This window comes from Gymnoscopelus microlampas (genome assembly GCF_963454915.1).
Source record: "Gymnoscopelus microlampas genome assembly, chromosome: 10".
Taxonomy (NCBI): domain Eukaryota; kingdom Metazoa; phylum Chordata; class Actinopteri; order Myctophiformes; family Myctophidae; genus Gymnoscopelus; species Gymnoscopelus microlampas.
The window spans coordinates 31,897,817-31,920,828 of NC_139947.1; the positions used below are offsets into that span (position 1 = coordinate 31,897,817).

A 23,012-nucleotide genomic window follows, 5' to 3' on the forward strand; every position below is an offset into this window, starting at 1 on the left:
ACCTCAAGGCGCACACACACACACACACACACACACACAAATGCACGCACGCGCTCGCACACACGCACGCGCGCGCGCGCACACACACACACACAAACACACATCTGACATCATCAGCCATGCTGCCAAATATAGGGATGCATGCATGCGTAAACAATTATTCATATGATTAATTGTTTATTAATGCCGTTGGCTTAATTTGTCCTTTTTCATACAGTTTAAGCCATTAAGAAGACTAAGTTGGGAGTAAGAACTTGGGTGTTCACAGCGTTGAACAAGAGAGTCAATAATTTAATCTCTGGAGGAGGTGGTTATTTTTCTGTGTGACTTTTTGGCGGGATATGTTCCTTTATGCTTTTTTGTCTAGTTTGCAGCACGCTTTATCTCCGCTGCTTTGTTATCTCCTGAGACCTGCTGGAGAAAAATAGATGGTTTTTCGGTGCCTGGCACATTGTTCTGCCATGGCTGTTGCTAGTTTTTTCCCTTCTCTCTCTCTCTCTCTCTAACTGATGTTCCCTTTCTCTCTCTCTCTCTTTCTGTCTCTGTCTCCCCACTCCACACCCGCTGCCTTTGCTTTACTATCTATCCAAGCAATGCACGCGCACACTGGCACGCACACAGTTTACTGTCTGCTGACAAACCTATGGCAGGCATCTGTCATTGCCTTTCAATCAGTGGAATTTGTCAAAGTCAATTTCCAATAGAGCCAATAGAACATTATTTATATATCTAACTGAGAAGTTAGGCTGATGAAGCATGAAAATTCCCAAAAACCTGAGCTTTGAAAGGCTTTGAAATTAATAACATTCAATTAACCCCACACACTTAGCCCTTTCAATTAGCCACTTACGCGTAAGTCATACACTAATAGCAAACATTGCCAATTTAAGCTCTTAACGGGCCACACTGCGACGTGCTGTAGCTTGTAGATCTTCTATATTCACAAAAAAAAAGTTTTGACATTTTCAGAACATTTTCCCCGGAATGACATGCCAAAAATAGGGATGCTCGGTTGAAAGTGGTTAACATCTAAAAGTAGCAGCTCTTTTTACACCGCCATCTCTATCTCCCGGCTGATCTGAACCTGTGACCTGCATATGCATTTAGCTTTTCTTCCTCCATTGTCACTCCATCAGTCCCCATTAATGTCTCTCCATACCCATGGCGTTCCAGTTCCCTGTTATTTGGGTTCATAAATCCAATAGGCTGCATTGTGACTAACATGCCTCGCAGGCAAAGCTTCATAATAGGTCCATTTCATCTCTACACCAAGCCTTGTACTCAACCACATTCACAAACAATACTTTTAATGGCCATACAAGAATCATCTACAAGACGTAGAGTTTCCCAGAGGAAATATAAAGGACTGAAGGCATAGATTTTATTAAGACGCACAAGAGATGGTCTTCACTTCCTCAATCGATGAGGGAATCTGCGCTGTTAAATGTTTTGTTTTGCAGTAGGGGAAAAATCTTTATAGATGTTTTCATGCCAACAGCTGCATTTATATAGTTGATCTACAACCATGAAAATCAATCACTACGTTCCATGTGTTGTATATTGTAAATCATTAACGCAAGCTCTCTACGTATGAATTATTACTACCCAAATATTAATACCTGCAATGAAGCCAGGCCACAGCTAATACCACAAATAGGCCTGTCACAATTATTACATAACTACAGTACCTAATCGCAATTATTTGAGATAATCGCAATTATCTTGCATCGTCATTAACGTTTCCATGTTGAAAAATGTTATACGGTAAAAACAATTACAAGCTCACATGTTGTGACTATTTCCACTATTTTTTATATTTTGAGTATAAAAATGGAAATATGGCCTATTTTTGACACAGTACATTATTTATTTTTGATTATTTGTATTCGTCTCATTTGCCCTGTGCAATATTTGTCTACAAACCCCTAAAAGGAAAACAGAAATATAATTTTATTGGTTCCAATGTTCAATGCCATTTGTAGGTGTGCAAAAGGCTTGCTTTCCAGTGTTCAATGCTAAAAACACAAACAAATCGTTAATCACAATTCAAGGTTTCTAACTAAAAAAGACAATTCCAAACTCAAATATGCTTCCCATAAAGTATTTTACCACAAACACCATCTCTGACCCCCCCCGCCCCCCCCCCCCCCCCCCCTTCGAAACCCACAGCCCACTACCCACCCCAAAGGTCGTGGTACCCCACATTTCTTCCACTTACGTGGGTTGACCTCTGTGCTGCCTTCTTGTACCCGTGGGGGTCCGCAGCCCGCCCTGGTGCAGGCGCTGAGGTGGAAGCGGTAGAGGCTGCCCTCCCCGAGGCCATGGAGCAGCCACTGGGTGGTGTCGGCCCCGCTGATGTTCACCTCCCGGGGATAACCCACCTCCTCCTTGGAGGTCTCATTAACTATGGAGCAGGGAGTAAAAGATGTCATGTCAGTTTAGCTCAGTTCAATGTGGTGGCATGATATGGAGGGGAGTGGATGCCGCCACAGGTCAGTGGCGGGGGGCGTGAGGAAGAGAGAGGAGGAGGTGCAGGTGAACGCGTAAATATTTTTGGCTCATGTTACTTTAGACTAAAGCGGTGATTCTCAACTCTTTTCATTTCAAGTGCCCCCAGTTTGATCATGCATGTGGCCACGGACTGCCATTTGAATTTTGCATTATTATTATTATTATTCTAAACTTATGTTGCTATATCAGTGGTTCTCAAATGACAATTTAATGGGTTAAATTCATTCAGAGTGTACAAATGGGACCAGATGGACCCATAAAGGTCCATTTGGTTCCTAACTATCATTTAGCTGGGGACTCCTTGGAACACCCTCCAGGACCCCTGGGGGTCCCTGAACCCCACGTTGAGAACCACGGTGACTCAAGAGTACAGCACAGTAACAGCAAGAAAATGTCCTGAAGGCTGAGGAGAGTGGAGGAAGATGGAGAGGGGTCATGTCACGCCAGACAATCAATATGGTGGACACATGTCAGGACAGGTGATAGAGGGAGGGTTTCATTCCGGGAAAGAAAACATCACAAAGCAGCGCTAGGCAAGGCTACTCTACGGCCTCGGAGTGATGTACGCCAAGTCTCCGGGCATGCTCATTAAAGGAACACCCTTCAACCTTATCTTCGTTATAATTGGTCTTCACTAATGCTGATTATAAGGTACAATTTTCAGCGACTCGCTCAGAGGTGGGCTGTGGACGGTTCAGAAACATGCCAACCAACGACATCATTGGCTAATTAGAAACCTTTCTCTTCCTGGAAAGTCAGCATGCTGAAATAGAAGCTACCTTTCTTGCTTATCTAAATAAATAAAAAGTAAAAATGTTTGAAATCTTGTTTGAAATGACCATGATATTGGAGGACAAGTGCTTTCTTGGCTTTCAACAATACAAGGTCTTAACAGACCTTGTATTTAACTGCACTTCCCTGTGCTTGTCGCTGCAAACTGTTAATAAAGTATTCAATCAATCAAACAGAGCGTGTAGACAGAATTGGCCCTGTCCCACAGTGAGCATTAGTGAGGACTCATATGGAGATAAAGGCAAATTGTTCCTTTAAGTGTGAGTGCAAAAAAGTTTTTCCTCACGCTTTTATAGTAACAGAAAGTGTAGTGTAGTAGTATGTAGTTAGTCATATACCACTGTACAGAAGGTCGACATGGCCAATACAACACTGCTTGTGATAATATGGACCGGAGGTGGAGGGTGAGAATGTCTCTCTTTCCGTCGGTGGCATGTTAATGGCAAGTGAACATGCAGACAAGACTGTGGAGGAATGGTAGAGGTATACGTAGGTGTTGAGATGTCATGCTGCTCCGCGCAGCGCATGAATGCCATGGACACCCAATCGTGACAGGTAAGTGGAGGAGGACGCCATTATAAGCAAGCAGAATGAGTGCCAGAGTGCTAAAGGAAGCGGAAGGGCAAAAGAGCGAGAGCAGGAGGGGAGTGAGGAGCAGCAAGAGAAGAAGGAGAGGAAGAAGGAGGGGGGCAAAGAAAAAGTAGAAGAAGGGAGGCGAATTAGAAGGGGCATGTTGAATATGATGATGAAGAACCAGAGGAAGAGAGATGAGGAGGAGGAGTTAAAAGGAAGGGAAAAGGGAGAGAAGAGCGAGGTGAAGCAAAGAAGGAATATAGGCATGGAGGAAATAGGAGAAACGACATGCAGCGTAATGCAACACACCACACTGCATTATCTATCCCAGCATGAGAGCAGTCTGTTCAAAGCAACACTTTCTTTCCTTCTTTCTTTCTTGTTTTTAACCCATTCAATCCAGGAACGCATCTCTGTCATTTTAGATTTCTTTGGCTATTCAAAAGTAGCAGACATACAAGCTCATAGCACGGCACCGAGTGCCGCGCTATGAGCTTGTAGATCTGCTACTTTTGAAAAAACGTGAAAATGTGTGAAATCTATTAATATAATTTTTTTTAAAGAGAACATTTGTAAAATATTTTGTTCCAGGGACCCCCAGAAGCAGAGTTTTGAGTTACAAATGTTCGCTTAAAAATATATATATATTCAAAGATTTGCACACATTTTCAAGATAAAAAAAAAATAGCAGATCTACAACTGTATATATTGTATGCAATTTTTGAATAGCCAAAGAAATCTAAAATGACAGAGATGCGTTCCTTCCTGGATTTAATGTTTAAGCATTCCATCCCTGGAGGTGTCATTGCATTGCCCGTGGTTAGTACCAGGTGGCAGAATAAGTCTAATACCGTACCTATTGCACCAAATCACAGGACTGGTTATGATAAGGTGTTATTTGTTTCATGGCATGTAGCACATTGGTGTTCCATGCAGGTGAGAAAGATCTGAGCACTCTCAACAACTAATCCTACAGTAAATCCACAACAAAGGCAGCTTTTTTTATTCTTTTTTTTTTTACAACCACATGGTGTGGTGTGGACTTTGCCACATTCATAGGAATTATCTTATTAATATTTCTCCAGCAGGTCACATTAAACCGACGAGACGCCGTTATAATCCTCTTGCAGCTCCACCCACAGCTGAATAGTGCAGTAATATCAATGAATAGGGCTTACATGTGAGGTATGAAAAAGCAAGAGAGAGGAAGGGGCCCGGGAAAAATAGGCTTTATAGAGCTGGGCAGACTCAGCTCAGTGCGTGCTTGTGAAGACGGCGGGGAGTGTCTTTTCCCTTCACATTTCACATTTCACACAAAAGACTTCAGAAATGTCAGCCATAAAGAGCAGGGGCTATGAAAATTGTAGTAAACGTAATGAAAGGCTCCTCTCTCTCACACTCACTCACTCTTTCACCCTGACTGTTCTCCGCATAAAAGAGGTTTCCACTGAGAAGAATAGAAATGCTTGCCTGCCAAAAGATATTTTGTTGTCAAGTATGGGTACAAACAGAACAGCATGCGTTATCCTTTTGTTTGCAAGAGAACTTATCCAAGAGGCCAGAAGATAATACTCCTAATGGTAGTTGGCGTCAAACTGCTGGTCTACAGTGCAACCCATAGACTAACAGTGGATCATGCTGAGGCTTTCAGAATTGCACAGTGCCACCTAGTGCCTGCAAGCAAAATGTGTGAGACATCAGACATAATGATGTTGTTGCTCTACAATTCCGAAATAAGCAATGTAAAGCAGTGGTTTTCAACCTTTTTCATATCAAGGTCCATTATCTATTCTGCATTTGGGCCGCGGACCACCATTTGATGATATTTAGGCACTCAGACCCAAGACTTAAAATATTTGGTTGTCGTTGGATAATATTTTGTCCACAATTCCATGCTTTATTGATGTTGGTACCATAGGAGTGATAACAGGCAAACGTTGATCAAAAATAACAATTCGTTAATTAAGTAATGCAGATGTTTAACAATAATTTAACTCTCAAGAGCGTAAAATGAAACCAAATGGACCCTTACGGGTGCATTTAGTTTCATTTTACACTCAAGAGTTAAAGATCTATAAGGGTCCATTTGGTTACCAACTCTCCATCATTTAGCTGGGGACCACCTGGAACCCCCTCAAGGACCACTGGTTGAGATCCACTGATGTAAAGTATTGGCTCATTGGCATGTTGAACAAGTAATGGGTATGTGCAAAAATAGTTCTGGTTATACAGTAGTACATGCACAATGGCATGTGAACAATGCTATGTACACATTTAATGTGTGTGTCTTTATAGTAACTGTAACTGTAGATACAGCGGGTAGATACTGACAGACATAGGACCTGACGTAACTGTTGCATGTCATGTGATGATAGAGCAGGAGTCTTCAATGTTTTTCAGCCCATGGACCCCTTAGCTGAGAGAGAGATGAAGCAGGGATCCCCACTACATATTGTAAGATTGTGTTGCAGATTCAACTTTTTCATAGATTTCATAGATAGCTTCATAGACTTGTTTGACAGCACTATCATCAGTGTTGTGTGAATTGATGTTTGTTTGTTTGTTTGTTTGCTTGCTTACACACTATCTTGGTATCTTGGATTAATGCTAATGTGTATTTTCAGACATTTAACCACTCAAACCTCTAAATACTGTACTTGGTCTGCTCTTTCTTCCCTCTACACCTAACCTTTTTGCTGAAAATAGCAGATCTACAAGCTTGTAGACCTGCTATCTTTGGCTAAAGTTCTCCCCAGAATAGTGATGCTGGTTAATGCAAAAAAAAAGGTCCTGTCACACAAAGATTTGGTGGCCCCCTGTAGTAACCCTGAGGACCCCCTAGGGATCCCGGACCCCCTGTTGAAGACCCCTGTGATAGATACTCTATGAGCTTGGCCGTTGTCTGTTGAAGGGGTGTAGGTCGGAGAGGGTCACTCCAATTATCCAGTCAGCAACACTCATCCAAGGTCAATAGGTCAACTAAAACCTATACTTGGGTGTGAAAGAACCTTTTAGATATAATAAAAACTAGACTTTAGGGGGAAAATTCTAAATGAACTGAAACTATATTGTGTACTTACAGTACAAAACGAACAATAAAATGAAAATATGCAGAATATCGTTGAATCTTCAACACAACAAGCATGAGGAGGCATTGGTGCATATGCTTATTGTGACTGGGATGTCTACATGACCGTGAGGGAATTGCCTGCCTTCGCAAAGTGTTGTTTGTGTTGTAATATCTATTCTGAACTTCTTAAATCTTAACCGAATTGAACAGAAGTTAAGCATGAATGAAATATACAAAACTATAATAACTCAACTCTCGTCACAGATGTGATGTGACTCAAATCACCTCCCAAGGTGTTGACAGTAAGTCCTGGTGTCCCAGAACCATCCTCCTCCTCCACAGCCTCTGTCAGCGTTTGACAGGCTTGTGCAGGTGACAGACTCACCTGCACTACACCTACACTACACTGACATGCTTTACTCTCAACCCACAACATCTCACTCGCATGACAGCCGAGTGAGACTCTAACCCCAGGGCTACATTGAAATGCATGCATTTTTACAAAATAATTTACTACATGCACGAAACACATCTGGAAAGATCCAGCTGTGGTCACTGGTGCCTGTACTGTACATGCTACACCAAGCATGTGCATTATGTGTGCAGACGTGAGAGCCTTGCGCTCGTAGATTGTAAAATAGGATTGTATTTGTACATGCTTACACACCCAAACATGGCCTTTGGAATAGTTATTTCCATTTCTTGGTGGGCTACACAAACATGAATGACGATATATTTTATGAGTGCAAAAGCACTTCTTCAGGGCTGTACAGTTTGGTATAACATAAGCTGCACAGTAAAATCCTCAGAGTTAGTTTATCCATTTGTAACTCAGAGAGTGTACTAATGGAACTGGTTTGCACAATTTCAGAATCACTCAGGGTGTTATAGTGAGGAGGTGATGATCATTGCTGTGGTTAAGGCATAACATAAGTAACACATTACAAAATGTTACTTTCACAGGTTTTGTTTTAAGCTTCTAATGACAATGACTTTTGCACTTCATTTGAATGATTATACAATAATATAACATAACACATTACTTAGCACAGAAAGTAATGTTTTCTGTAATATATTCAAGGCTTGACTCACACTCCAGTATCTGTACAATATCTTATAACTATACTTAATCACTCTTAATGTTGCGTAGGCATAGAGATCGCCATGTTCCCTACTTTGCATAAGGCCTGTTAATGTTGGAGTACAACTCATCTGCTTGTTAGACTTAGAACATAATGTTTATTCATATCCCTCTGCTTACCTCCATCAGTCATGACTCATCTTATGACCTCTGCAAATTATTCTATTTCCGTGTTTAATAAACTTCAGAACACGGCGTTTGACAATACGTGTTGTCATCTTATTGTTCTGTGCGCTCATGCTTGCTTACAGAAGTGCACTTCAACTGAATGACCGGTGGAATTGAACCGGGAAAGAATTTAACTTACTCTTTTACATCTGTGTGACAATATACTTGAAGGTGAAGGTGAAGCCCCACCGGGAGGGCCTTTTGGATCACCACAGAGGTCTACCTAACCACATCAACCCTGGCATTTTGGACATGGCATTATAGGCGGACATTTAAAAAACTAATTTCAAACACATAAAAAAACTTGGATTCTCTTTTTTGGTGAAGTATAAAATAGTGCTTAAGTGGTTAATTCACGACAATATTGTAACCCAAGTTATTACTTTTAATTAAAAGTCATGACTGCACACTGATGACATGTAACTTTACCAAGCAGTGTCATTCACACTGAGATGCACCAATATGTTTGCTGTCACAATTACAAAATTACAATGAGAATGAATGAATGAGCGAATGAATACTTCAGTTATTCATTTTAAAGTTAGGTTGAGTAAATCCATAGTCAGCCGTTAGACCCTAGTGTCATTGTGTGTGTGTGTGTGTGTGTGTGTGTGTGTGTGTGTGTGTGTGTGTGTGTGTGTGTGTGTGTGTGTGTGTGTGTGTGTGTGTGTGTGTGTGTGTGTGTGTGTGTACGTACTTATTTGATATTGAAGAAGATATCCAGTGTGAATGCCGTTTGCTTCCAGGGGAGGGCCCCATACAAGTGAAATGGAGTCTTTCTGTGCATTGGATGCAGTCAGGATGGGGACTTGTTCAGGAACTGTGAAAACAACATCATCATTAGTACAATTCTGGATACAGTGTTGTCTTTCAGCTTGTACTTTATCCAAGGGGAAATGGAGAGTTTACACAGCCACATTGATTCTGTGAGAATAAATAGAAAAGCCATAGCCTGAGGAGTGCTAGTAATTGAAGGCGTAGACAAAGTCAGTTATTCAGCCAGTCAGTCAGACAGACAGACAGACAGACAGACAGAAAGACAGACAGTTGATTGGTTATGTTCTTGCAGCAACAACTCAAGGCCTCATGTCCTTTCTGATCCCTGGTCTCAATTGTGGGAAAATAGAGTACACTTGTGGGAGTGTATTATGGCGAGGAAACCAACTAAGATGAGAGAAAGAGAGAGAGTGCGTGTGGCGATCGTGCGCACATGTGTATAGTGTGGTGCATGTGTATAGCGAGTGCGTGCGTGCATGTGTGTGAGTGACTGAGCGAGAAAGAGAAAGTACTAACTTTTGTCTTGCTGAAAGAAAGATGATTTTGACCACAAACTACAACATACATATTGCAGGTTACTCTAGGTATCATTCTATTTTTCTCTCTGTCATGTACTGTAGGTGTTACTACTGTATAAACGTTGCAGGTTATGTATCATGCAGTTCTGTACTGTATGTTGTACTGTATGTACAGAGCTGTGCTGTGTTGGAGGTTTTGTTTTAAGTTTCTGTCATGTGCCAGAACTGTTGAGCAGTGGGAGAGGTGAAGAATTTCAACATTTAGGAATCAATCAATCAAGTTGTGAATTTCATAATGTCATTGTCGGGGTGAAACATTGTATCTCCATATTTCATGTTTTTATGTTTTTCATAAATGAATGCCCTGTTTTATACTTCATTGTATAACAGTGTCACGCAAAAGTAGTAAGAATAGCTGAGCTACAAACTCACAAGGCATCGCAATGTGACACGTTGACATGCCTAAAATAGGGTAATTGAAAGTGATTAAGACTCACTGTCTGTTGATTTTAACCAATGAAACATATTAGCAAGAGTTTGTGACTAAATACGTTATTTTTTCCATATTTTTTTCCATTTCCTGAAAAGTAATGGTTTGACACATACAAGATTTCTGCCCGACAGCAAAGATATACACCTTTGTGTTAGTGTTAGGGTTAGTGCTGTATATACCTAGATTGGGCACTTGATAGAATAAGATTATTCATGAATTGATACATAAATATGGCATGACGTGCTGTGTCGTTAGGTGTCTTAAGTCATCAGATGAGTAATTAAACAGCAGCTTTGATTCAGAATAAACCAAACAAACAGTAACCCTAACCCTTCAAACAAATGATAATTATAATCTAAATGTTTCTAAACACAGGGGTTTGACATATGAACAATATTGTTCATCTTTAAACTGTCTGCCTGTGAACTAAATTACTCAAGAACAGGAAGGTGGATTTTCACAAAACTTGGTGGGAATGATCAGTAGGCTACCCTGACAAGAAAATTCATTTCCAGATCGAAAAGGTCAGGGTCACAATCAAGGTCACGCTCAACATTACATAATGTAATCCTGTAATCCTGTGCCATCCATCATGTCACAGTGTGCCGTCAAATGAGGTCAAAAAGTAAAAGTTTTCAATATAAATGTCAAGCTGCCATTCTAAAGGCCATAACTCAAATATAACATCAAAATGACATAATCGATCATGTCTCAGGAACAAAAAAAAAGATCAGTCAACAATCAACCAAGGTGTTGAATAGCAAGAGATGTTGCCATGGGCAGGGTTTAAAGGTGTTTTTTTTTAAATAAGTGTTGAATAGCTCTATATTCTGATAGTAGTCATTGCATATAGAGTGTTTGTTCAATAACAGGGGTCTCCCCATCTGAAAATACATTTTCAGATCAGGATATCAATTTGATCCAATCAGGAGAGAGAACTCATACAAGATAAACAAGTGAAATTGGTGAGTCACCTGAAAATGTATTTTCTGTTTATTAAAAAAGCTGGAGCAACGTGGAGATCCCGGTTACTGAACAAACACTCTATAGCAATGACTACTACCAGAATACAGAGCTTTAACTTAACATTTCGTTGTAACCAAATATAACAATTTTGTATTTTAAAACAAAATGCCAGACGCCAGAGTTGTGTTAATTTAGTGTTCATTTATCCATTTCTAACTCTGAGAATGTGTGGTATCTGTGCATACATTTGCAGTTGAATTAACAGTCAGGATTTTACAGTGTATGTATTGATTTAGGGGTTAACCAAGGTCTGCGGGGCCTTAAACCCCATTACATTCTCCCCTCACCTCCCTCTGGTGTTTCAAAGGTGACAGGGTCACTGTTGGGTCCATTGCCCTTCCTGTTGTAGACGTTGACATAGAGTGTGTACTCTGTGTATGGTTTGAGGCCTGGCACCATGGCGGAGCTTCCGTTGCCAGGGAATGACATGGACTGGCGTATATCCTTGACCTTGTTATGAGTTAATAAACTGCGATTCCGTAACCAGTGCACCTGTTGTGAGACAAGGGTTGGGGTGGAACAGTTAATTGAAATAATCAATTTAATAGATTTGATTAATTTCCCCATAAATCTTCCAAAATAGCTAAAATACCAGATCTACGAACTTGCAACGTATTGCAATGCAAAACGTTGTTAGATAGTATAGTGGCTATTTAATGCTATTTTTGTACGACACCATTGTAAAGCGAAGTATAAAATAGGGCTTAAGTGGTTAATCAGAATAATCAATGTAATCAATTATTTAAAACATTTGAATTGTTTTGCGTCGATTCATTGATATATTGGAAAAAAAGTGCTTCAAGATTATTCGATTAAAAAGTAATCAACAGAATAATCAATAAGAAAATAATCAATAGTTGCAGCCGTAGTTGAAATTGAACACAAAAAAGAGATGTGCAAGGGAACAGTTTGAAAGGACCACAAATAGTGTGCGCGCATGCTTGCGTATGTGTGTGTGCGCGTGTGTGTGCATCTGGCAACTGCTCCAGCATCCCAATGTCTGTTTGCCGGGCGCCAGTATACAAATAAAGTATAAAGTCTGATTTATATGCTGACGTACGGCCGCATTGCTTAGATGCGGCCGTACGTCACATTCAAGCTTTTCACTTGATAATCGGTTATTCTTGTCGAGTGCCATGGTACAACAAGAACAAAGTATACATTTGAATTAAGACTGATCAAGAGCTTTGTCAGCTTACTTTGTAGCCTCCCAAATGGCCTTGTACATTGGCTGGGGGGACCAGAGTCCAGCTGACCCTCAGAAGGGTGGTGTTCATCACCTCCACTGCTACATCACTTGGTGCTGCAGTAGGAACTGGAGATCAGGTGGTGGGGTGGGAGGTTAGTAAAAAATCAGACACACATATTCACTTGCATGCACACACGCAAACTCACACGCACACGCACGCATGCATGCACGCACACACAAACACACACGGGTGACAAATTAAAGGCAAAACCAACATAAACTATTAGGCCTACCACGACGAGCCGTCAGAACAGCTACGCCTTGGCAAAGATTCAAGTCTCTGGGAATCTACTGTAGGGATGGAACAACATTTCCCTCATTTGGTGTTTAAATGGTTGGGGTGGGGATCGAGCGCTGTCTAACACGCGGTCCAAATCTCCTATACTGTAGGTTTTCATCTGGGTTGAGATCTGGTAATTGTGAAGGTCATAGCATATGATTCATAACATTTTCATTCTCATCAAATCCTTCAGTGAACTCTGTGGATGGTAGAAATGTCATCCTGGAAGAGATGACTGCCATCATCAGGATAGAAATGTTTCTTGAAGATAACGGTGATCATTCACGATTAAGAATTGATTTGCAGTGATGCTTCCCTCTAAGGGAACTATTAGCACTATTAGTACTGTGCTTAGATGTTATTGATTGATTGATTGATGTACTTTATTTAGTAAGACATGAGAACAGTACATGGCAGTACATAACAGTACATGGAAGTACAAATTCGCAATACAAGGTCTACTAAACTGGATAGCTCAGTTAAGCACGTAGCTTGTTTAAGATGAGATCCCCATGCACACAAAATCATGTTGACATATAAGAGACAGACAGATATACACACTACTATACAGAATGTCATACAATCAGTTTACAGGTTACTGGTATGAAGTATGAAGGGTGAAAAATATGTACAAAAAAGAAAGAGAGGGGGGGGGGTAGGTTAGGTTAGGACATGGGGTAGGTTAGGACTTGGACAGGGGCCATTTTTGAATTGCAGCCTCCTGAAGGTGTATCTTTAGGGCATTTTTGAAAGTGAGTAGGGTTTTACACTCCTTTACTCCTTTTGGTAGGGCATTCCACATTTTAGATGAATAGCATGAGAAAGAGTTCATTCCCTTTTTTGTGCCAAATCTGGGTTGAACATGGTTTGTGGAGCTGCCTCTGGTGTTATGATCATGGACTTGATTAACATTTTGGAAGTATTTTGACAAATACAGGGGGATCCCAATGTTGTGGTGTATCTTGAAGACCAGGCCCATAGCAAGTTGCTGTACTCTGTCCTCAACCCTAAGCCATCCAAGCCTAGCAAAATGGGCATGGGTTAGATGGGCTTTGTAATTGAGGCCAAGAAGTAGCCTTACAAGTTTGTTTTGGGATGTTTGGAGCCTTGTTTTTAGGGCCTTGGAGGTGTTGTGATACCATGAAGTGCATGCATAATCATAATGACCTTGTATGAGGGCCCCTACAAGAATCTTCAGAGTATTCTTACTGACTTTACGAACAAGCCTCCACATCCTCCGTGTTATTTTGTGGACCTTTTTGATCGTCTTTTCAGCGTTTTTGTCACCTGAGAGGTTTGCCTCCAAGATGGAACCCAGGTAGGTAATTTCCTCCTTTCTTGTGATAACATTTTCACCCACTTTGATCGTGAAACTCTCAGCCTTTCTAAGGTTAGGGTTGGACCCAAAGAGGATGGATTCAGTTTTACCCAGGTGTAATGAGAGTTTGTTGTCGGAGAGCCAGATGCAGATCTTGTTGAGTTCAGTGCTGAGAGTTTTCTCAACCTGCAGCCTGTCCCTGTCCGAGACCAGCAGAGCCGAGTCATCTGCGAACAGGAACAGTTTGCAGTCGCAAGCTGAGGACATATCATTCACATATATCAGGAACAGTAGTGGTCCTAGTATGCTTCCTTGAGGAACACCACAAGTCACTGGGAGGGGAGGGGACTGGGTGCCGTTTACTTCCACCACTTGCTCCCTCCCTTCCAGGTAGGATCTCATCCAGTTCACCGACGTGTCATCAAAGCCTATTGCTTTGAGCTTATTGATCATAATTGGGTGATTAACGGTGTCAAAAGCCTTCTGGAGGTCCAGCATGACCATGCCGCAATATTTGCCCTTGTCGACATCTTGTTTGATAGAGTCGTTCAAATAGAGAAGGCATGTGTCAGTGGAGTGGTTTGTTCTGAAACCAGATTGGAATTCGTAAATTAGATTTTTTTCGGCAAGGTACTTATCAACCTGTTCATAGACTATTTTTTCCATGACTTTCGAGATGGAGCTAAGAATAGAAATAGGGCGGTAGTTGCCAGGGTCTAATTGGTTTCCTTTTTTGTACAGAGGGGTCACTCTTGCTTTTTTGAAGTCGTTAGGGACCCGTCCCTGTATGATGGAGAGGTTTATTATGTGGGTAATGATTGGGGCAATGGAGGCGGCTGAGTCTTTTAGAAATTTAGCGGGGATGTTGTCGGGACCTGTGGCTCTGTGTTGTTGGAGTGCACTCAATTTTTTAAACACCTCATCTGTTGACACAGGGGAGAGTTTAAAATCATCTTTGCGTACACCCTGTTTATCGTAAAATGAATCAACATACTCTCCACCATGACTCCCAGAGTGAGGGGGTAGTTTTTCAACTAACTCTGAGGCCACGGTCGTGAAGAATATGTTGAGGATTTTACTCACTTCCCGTTTGGATGAAATGAGAGTGTCATTCACCTTGAGGTTTATGTTTGTAAACCTGGTTTTCAATTTCTTGCTGCAGCCTAGTAGGTTGTTGAATAGCTTCCAGAGCTCACATGGTTTGTTTTGATTTTCCTCAATTTTGCCATCGAGGTAGCTTTTTTCTGCTAACAACAGCATGCCATTAACCTTGTTTCTTAGCATGCTTTTCTCTTTTTTGAGTTTCGCTACGTGGGATTCGAGACCTTTATTGAAGCTTTTGGCAAGTTTGATCCTACTTTTATGATAGTCAGAACACTTTTTGTCTCTGACTTTCATGGTAGTAAGGATATCCGAATTCATCCATGGAACCGAGCGGGTTTTGACCCTGATGGTTTTCATGGGAGCCACACTGTCCAAAATTTGAATGAATTTGGTTTTGAAACCAAGCCAAGATTCGTCTACCTGTGTGCTGTTTAGTGCGTCGGACCAATCCTGTTCCTCCAGTCTGTGATCTAAGTCCTCACTCTTGTAGTTTTTGAGGTCTCTGATCGTGACTGTTTGGTGGTAACCGGTCTTAGGTTTACGTTTCTTTCTGGTGCAGAAGATCATGTTATGATCAGATATGCCACAGGTAGAAACACCACTATTGAGGATTTTGTCCTTGTCCGTTGTTAGAATGAGATCTATGATAGTTTGAGTGGAAACACACAGCCTTGTGGGCTGAGTGATCAGCTGGTGGAGTGAGTGCCGATTACAAAACCCCCTGAATGACTTAAACACTGACGCTTCCTTACGGAGCATGTCAGTGTTAAAGTCACCAAGAAGTACTGTCTCCTCATTGTCCACTTTAGCTAAACATTCATCAAGTCTATCATAGAAATCAGTCTGGTTAGGAGGTCTGTATATGGTACCGACTAGCACAGGTTTAGCATTTTCAAAAATGATCTCGACCCACACAGCTTCAATGTCTGCATCATTCAGGTCTTCGCGAAGGATGCAGACATTGTCTTTATGTACATACATGCATACGCCGCCCCCGTTTCTGTTCCTATCTTTTCTGAAAAGTTTGTAGTTTTCAATCTCAATATCAGTATCATCTATCGTATGATCACGTTTCGTTTCAGAGAAAGTTAAAATGTCAACCTTACCATCATAAAACATCTGCTTGATTTGTGTTAGCTTGTCTCCTACAAGGGAATTCACATTGAGGTGTATCATGTGCAAGCCAACGCCAAACGATTTTTTCATTTGTTCAATGGAAAGATGTCTGTCCACTGAGAGTCCACAGAGAGGAGCAGTGTCGGGGGGGGAGGGGGGTGTTGAGGTGTTAGCGTCCATCAAAGCCTCTGTTTCGCTGTACGCGGCCATCTGTGGGGGTTGGGGGGGGGTGGGGGGTTGGGCATCGTCTGGTTCTTGTTGGTAAGCAACCAGCTGTGGGGCTTGGGGGATGGGGGGATGGGGGGTTTGGGGGGGCCTTCGACTGTGTCCACGGGGGTCCATCCTGGTCCGTGTGCCGCCTGGAAACGCCAGATGTGTCCGTGGATAGGTTTCTTCCGTTGCGCAGCGTCTCTCCGTCGCGCGTCGTGGTGCGTCGATTACAGCTGCGGTGTCGTAGTGGTCCGAGGGTGCGTTGGCTTGTTGGGACCGAGAGCTAGCGGCGTGGAGTTGTTGTTGTTGTGCGACGTTGTCGCTGGCAACGATAGCAACGTTAGCAGCGCTAGCTTCGTTGGCCAAGTTTGCCTCTCTCGCCAGACGGGCAGAAGTTTGCCTGGTGGTAACTGGGCCTGGATTAACGTGGATATCACCCGACAGGAGAAGAAAAAGGATGATTAAAAATCTTCGGTCCATGCGTCCTGTCGGGGGCGCGTACTTTCTAGTCGAGTCCATGGCTAGGAGCATATGGAGAGCTCCAGCTGCAAACCCCAGATGTTTTGATTCTGTAGTGTCGTCGAGTAGGTAGAAGTCCGAGTGTTTTTCGTTTTTCATTTCCCGTGGATTACCCTTTTCTGTCTCCATCAGGTGTAGATTTTGTGGATATTCAAGGAGTGAATCCGTCGTCCACAAAAGGATGAAAATGAAGAGTATATCCAGTGAAAAACTGGCAAATATGTTGCCATGAGAGCGCGTCTCCAAGCGGGAGCGCGGAGAACGCGTCTTCATGCGACTTCTCATCTCGGCGACTAGACTGGTAGCAGCGGACATCTTTGAGGGGTAAAAACCAGGGTTTTATACATGCCACAAAGCCTAGTAGGATGTTAATTGCCCCATTACTGTAAATCATGCAGTACACCTGTAAGGAAGCATCTGCAGTCGTTATGTTTCTCCATTTGTTTAGGCAGGTCTTTCCTTCAATTTATCACCCGTCAGTATGTTACATTCTGAAAAGCTTGCCAATGAAGGAATAGGAAAAAGACAACAACACCCTCACTTTCACTCCTTTGCACATGACTTTCTAGTGGTATACTACTGGTGGGAGAGGCAGAAGCGAGGCACAGCCAACACTACAGTGAAACAGAAACAATATGTCTCAGAAGGCCTACAGCGCAGAGTGTGTCACAATCTGTCAAACTTCCCACTGGTTCTGAGACGGAAGTGGAAATGTGTTCTCCCTCCCCACTACAAAGGTTATCTGCCACCTGCTCCCCTCAGAGGAGGTCCAACAACGTCACTACTGCACACACACATTAGTACACCTACACAGGGGTTAACTCCATGTAGCACACCTACACAGGGGTTAACTCCATGTAGCACACCTACACAGGGGTTAACTCCTTGAAGTACACCTACACAGGGGCTAACTCCCCGAAGCACACCTACAGTACTGTACACAGGGTATAACTCCATATTGTACACCTACACATAGGTAACTCAATGGGAGAAAAGGAAGAAAACAAGAGCAAGGACAAACTTAACCTGACACATTTTCCCACAGACAATGCCAAATGATAACTGTAGGCAGGCAAAGATATAAAATAAAGAATCGCAGTGAGTTACAGTGGAAACAGAGCCTACAATACTGTACAGTACATGTTTTAATTCAGGTTAAATGTATGTTACCAGAAATGGCACAACTTCATGCATGGTTGTGCATAAAAATAAATTAACAGGCGTTCTTAAGAGGAATTGCTGAATGTTAAAGTGCATTTCAGTTCATTGTTGGTGAAGATGTTTATCAGATGTTATTAAAGCATTAGAATCACACATTGCGGTTTAACCACTAACCACCCATTAAAACCTGAGGCGATTCTTAAACATTTTTCTAAATCCAAAACAGTTTTTTGAAAATAATTTAAAAAATCATTTTTTCAAGATTTTTCAAAAATAGCAGATATACAAGCTCAAAGCGCGGCACATAGCCAAAGAAATCTAAAGTGACACAGATGCGTTCCAGGTCTTAATGGGTTAAACCCCAGCATTCGGTATTGTGGGGAATGCGACACGTTGCGTCGCATTTGCGTTGCGTCTCAATGCAACGCGTTGCGTCGCATTGAGAGCTTGTCGATCACTATTTTCAGCAAAAGCTTTCCCCACAATAACATAAAATACACTAGTATTGATCCCTGAGGGACTCCGGTTACCCATATGGGGTTTAAGTGGTTTAGGTCCAGGACTTACCATCTTCCCCGGAGTAGCCTGTGACAACTTTGGGCTCTGGTCCCCAACCATGGCTGTTCCTACTCTGAATCTTCATCTCATAGGGGACAAACGTAGGCGTGTTCTTCACCACAAAGGAGTGTCTTTTGACCAGGTGCTCTTTCCATTCGTCTTCAACGCCCAGTCTCCTATAGCTCAACTTGTACTCCAAGCCGGGGCCATTGTGCTCAATTGGCAACAGAGGCTAAAACAGGAGGTGCAGACATGTAACATGAATGTATACTGTATGTATGATTGATTGCTTTAATTGGGTTGAAACATATTTTTTCCACCTCACCTCCCAGCTAATGTCCATTTGATGAGGGAGATGGCCCTGGATTTTGATGTTGTCTGGGTTCCTATCGGGAGCTTTGGAGAAATTTGTTATAAATATTGAATGATTTTCCTCGCAATCATAATTCTAACATGGCTTTAAAAAGTTCTGTGCATAGTCTTATTTCTCAGATAAAACAAACTATAAACTGGGTAGGGCGCATAGCTCAGGGGCTTTGATGCCTCACAGCGAGTCCCCTGTTCGACTTCTGGGATGGGAGTTGAACTCTACTCTCAATAAAGGCAGAAAAAGTAAGAAAAAATAAATAGACTGTAAACAATTATGAACAACTCATGCAACTAATAAGTACAGTACTATTACTAACAGTGGCATTACTCTAATCCCCACCCTGCTGCAAATCTTCAACCAGGACCCCAATGGAAACTAGACTTTTTTGGTGCTATCCTTTTATCCTTCGTGCATTTTTGTCTAATAACATATTCAATGTATAACTTATCAATTGTGCAACTCATTACAAAAAGTAACGTGAACATTTAACATGCGCTCACAACAGCTGTGTCCACAATGGACAAAAAAGGGGGAATGATAACAGGGGAATGAGTCCCACCTGCAGGGATGGTTTTATATCTCTCTGTAGGCTCGCTGGGGGGCCCTGTTCCGACGCCGTTGACAGCATACACTCTGAACTGGTAGTTGAGATGTCCGTGCAGCGGCAGCTCTGCTGTTGCCTGGTTACCGGGCACTTTCTTCAGCTCCCTCCATCTGCCGGGCTCCCACTGGTCCTCTTCATACTCCACTACGAAGTCTACACAGTCAAATAATGAGGGTGAGCAAATGTAACTCTGAGCGTGTGCAAACGTAACCAAATGGACCCTTCCGGGTCCATTTGGTTACATTTGTACACGCTCAAGAGTTGCAAATGGCATGCATCCGCGCTCATCAAAATAGTGCACATCATTTTCACTGAGCCAAGAGGGGATATTTCAGAGAGGCAATCAGGTTATGGCAGCTTGAGAATAAATTAATATGAAGAGATACTTCAGAGAGTCATAATGCTATTTGAAAATAGTTATGTACCATTGTGGAATAGAAAAAAAAACATTAAATTAGACCACTAACCAACACTTGCACAATACTCAAAGGAGCTTGGAAATATATTTCATATTCTCAAAAAAATAAATTGTGCCTTTGCGTGAATATGAGCATCTCATAATTTTGATCTAATCACCAATATTAAAAACCACTGAATTATTGATAAACATGATAATAAGCTGATATAGTATTATTTATCAGTGTAACTTTTCCCATATTAGTGGCATTGAAATTCAAAGTTATTATAAACTGAATAGCAAGGAAGGAAATGTGACAGATTTGAATGATTTGACAAATATGTTCCGCTATATCTAAAACAACTTAGGTCTAAAATATGCCTGTGATATTTAGTACAGTTTCTACTCAGCCACCCTTCCATTATAAATAATCGAAAATAACACAACATTATAATTATAGCAATTACTATTGCCAGCACACCATTAATAGGCATTCAGAAAATATTACTCAAACTGTCTCTCCAAATGGGCCCAAAAAAAAACAGTTTAATGTTTTTGAAAAAAATAATCAAAGTATAAAGTCATGTTTTACTGCAACTGTCAGAAGCATCATCTTAAAAAACAATGATAACGTTCTTGAGGAAGCCATAACGTTTCTCTCTGTGATTACAATTTACACTATTACACTAAAACGGTCCCACTCTCGTCCAAAATATTGTGCATAATTAAGCAACATTTTGACTGTAAGCAAAACCACATTTGCTTATTTAGAAAGTTCAACTTGAACGTGAATATAGAAACAGGTTTTAATGTTGACACTCCAAATGGGCTTCAACGTAGGTATGTACATTAACCCATTCAAACCGGGAAAGTGTCTGTCATTTTAGATTTTAGCTATATATAGCGTATAAATACGTTTTTCATAAAAACTCTTAGGATTTAAAACAGTGGTTCTCAAAAATAGCAGATATACAAGCTCACAGTCGAGCTTTGTACATCTGCTATTTTTTTTTAGCTGCTGCCAGGGTTTTTTTGATTTGTTAACACAAATCTTCTCTTCTAGGGCTCTCCCTGGTACAAAACATCTTCAGATGGGGGTCCACGGCCAAATATATATCAATTTGGGGCTCCATTGGCACGAAAACGCTTGAGAACAACTGATTTAGAACGCACTTGTAGAATCGGCCTCAGGTCTTGATGGGTTAAACAACAAAAGGGAAAGCTACATCAGATTATGTGTGTTGTTGTATCATTTTGTTTTGAGCATATCCAATTCAACAATTTCAATCACTTCTCTGAGAGGTGCAACTGATACTTGTAGCTCATTACCTGCTACAGAACTGTTGTGGTCTCTGCCAGGTACCCAGGACAAATGAACGCTCCGCAACTTCTGTTCAGACAACTTCAACTTCCTTGGTGCATCGGGCACATCTGAGGCACACAATACACAGCAAAATTAGAATATCGTTGGTTGCTACCAGTCAATTACATGTAACATCTGGGGAGAATCTAAACATGGCATTGAACAAAAGTTCTACACAGATATAAGCAAGAGAGTGGCTTTTGAATTATCAATGTTATTGTGTACATTGTACTCGATTCCAAGGATGTGTTAACAATATGCCATGAATAACATGCATTATGTAGTGGCCTCTTACCGAGCACTGTGAGGACTGCTGAGGCAACGTCTTCATCTAGGTTAGTCCTGGCAAAACATGTGTATGTTCCCTGGTCGCTTTGGCTGACATTCATGATCTGCAGCATGTCGTCATTCGCAAAGTGTCTACATATGAAAACAGATGAAAGCACATTCAGTCAAGTTATTATACAACTTATTGACATACCATTATGAACTATTCAGCCAGCCAACCAACAATATCCTATATTAAAGTTGGCCGGCCAGCAGACGGGGACTCAGCCATATAACCATAATATGGTTGCTTTATGCTGCTATAAAGCACCAGCACATTATGACACGTTTATGAAAATCTAAATTTAATTTGTGAATCCAAAAGTCTGCCCCATGTGAGGCTCGAACTCACAACCTTCAGCTTATTAGACTGACGCGCTAACCAACTGCGCCAATGGGGCTCTGATCATAGTTGTGGCCCCTTATGTTATAAGGAGTTCCCAATGGAGTGTGTCCAACCTCAATGTGTCTTCGTGGCATCAGGAGCAAACAAATCACTCAGCTCCATATATGGGCACAAAAGGGGGCATACCCATATATGGGCATATACTGATGACATCAGGGATATATATATATATATATATATATATATATATATATATATATATATATACAGTAAATATATGTATGGGCATAAAAGGGACATGGACTGACAGATACAGAGATCTCAATGTGCAATGTACAGTAGGTGTGAGGGCTGCTTAGCGGCCCGAACTCTAGTACAGTATATACTATATACATATGTGTGTGTGTGTGTGTGTGTGTATCTATCTTCTATCTAATTTTATATATATATATATATATATATATATATATATATATATATATCATTTGTATTATTTTACATAAAATCTATAAAGCTGACAGGAAATGTGAGGCAGACTGCACCTGGAATGTTCTGGGGAGCCTAGAGGGATGTCCTCCCCGTCCTTAGTCCATAAAACCTGAAAGCTGGTCTCCAGGGTCTTGTCATAATCAGCACTGCATTTCAGCTGGGCTGTGGTTCCACTGACAATACGCAAGTCCTGGGGTGGATCCACAATTCTAGTGGAATCTGTAAACAAAACAACCATTTTTTTATTTATTTTTTTAGAAAATAGAAAGACAGAAAGAAGCAGATAAATACAACATTTTCTTTGACTGGAGCATATGAGGAGCATTACAGAGTTTGCATATGCTTTTTCTCATTTGTTTATGTCTATATCAGTTTTTGGTGAAGTATCTACTTTCCATGTGCTGTGAATATAACTTAGAAAGTCCTTCCTAGTTTGCAAAATAATTAAAAAGATATTCCTTGATGAATACAATTTTAAGGATAATTTGCACTTATTATGCAATATTCTAAAGTATATTATAATTGCTTTCCA

The 23,012-nt window shown here is 41.3% G+C and overlaps 1 protein-coding gene across 7 annotated transcripts in view; it reads right to left on the reverse strand.

The window, feature by feature from the left end:
- Window positions 1-23,012, reverse strand: part of LOC311053829 (neural cell adhesion molecule L1-like protein) — an 86,018-nt gene that overhangs the window by 15,024 nt on the left and 47,982 nt on the right. For all 7 annotated transcript variants that reach the window (XM_084069530.1, XM_084069526.1, XM_084069527.1 and 4 more), the window contains exons 13-22: window positions 22,534-22,699; window positions 21,614-21,738; window positions 21,285-21,386; window positions 19,514-19,711; window positions 18,910-18,980; window positions 18,594-18,816; window positions 12,269-12,384; window positions 11,357-11,561; window positions 8,953-9,075; window positions 2,219-2,404 (exon numbers count right to left, since the gene is read on the reverse strand). In XM_084069530.1, coding sequence (XP_083925656.1) covers window positions 2,219-2,404; window positions 8,953-9,075; window positions 11,357-11,561; window positions 12,269-12,384; window positions 18,594-18,816; window positions 18,910-18,980; window positions 19,514-19,711; window positions 21,285-21,386; window positions 21,614-21,738; window positions 22,534-22,699 — 1,515 coding nt within the window. The remainder of the gene's footprint in view (window positions 1-2,218; window positions 2,405-8,952; window positions 9,076-11,356; window positions 11,562-12,268; window positions 12,385-18,593; window positions 18,817-18,909; window positions 18,981-19,513; window positions 19,712-21,284; window positions 21,387-21,613; window positions 21,739-22,533; window positions 22,700-23,012) is intronic.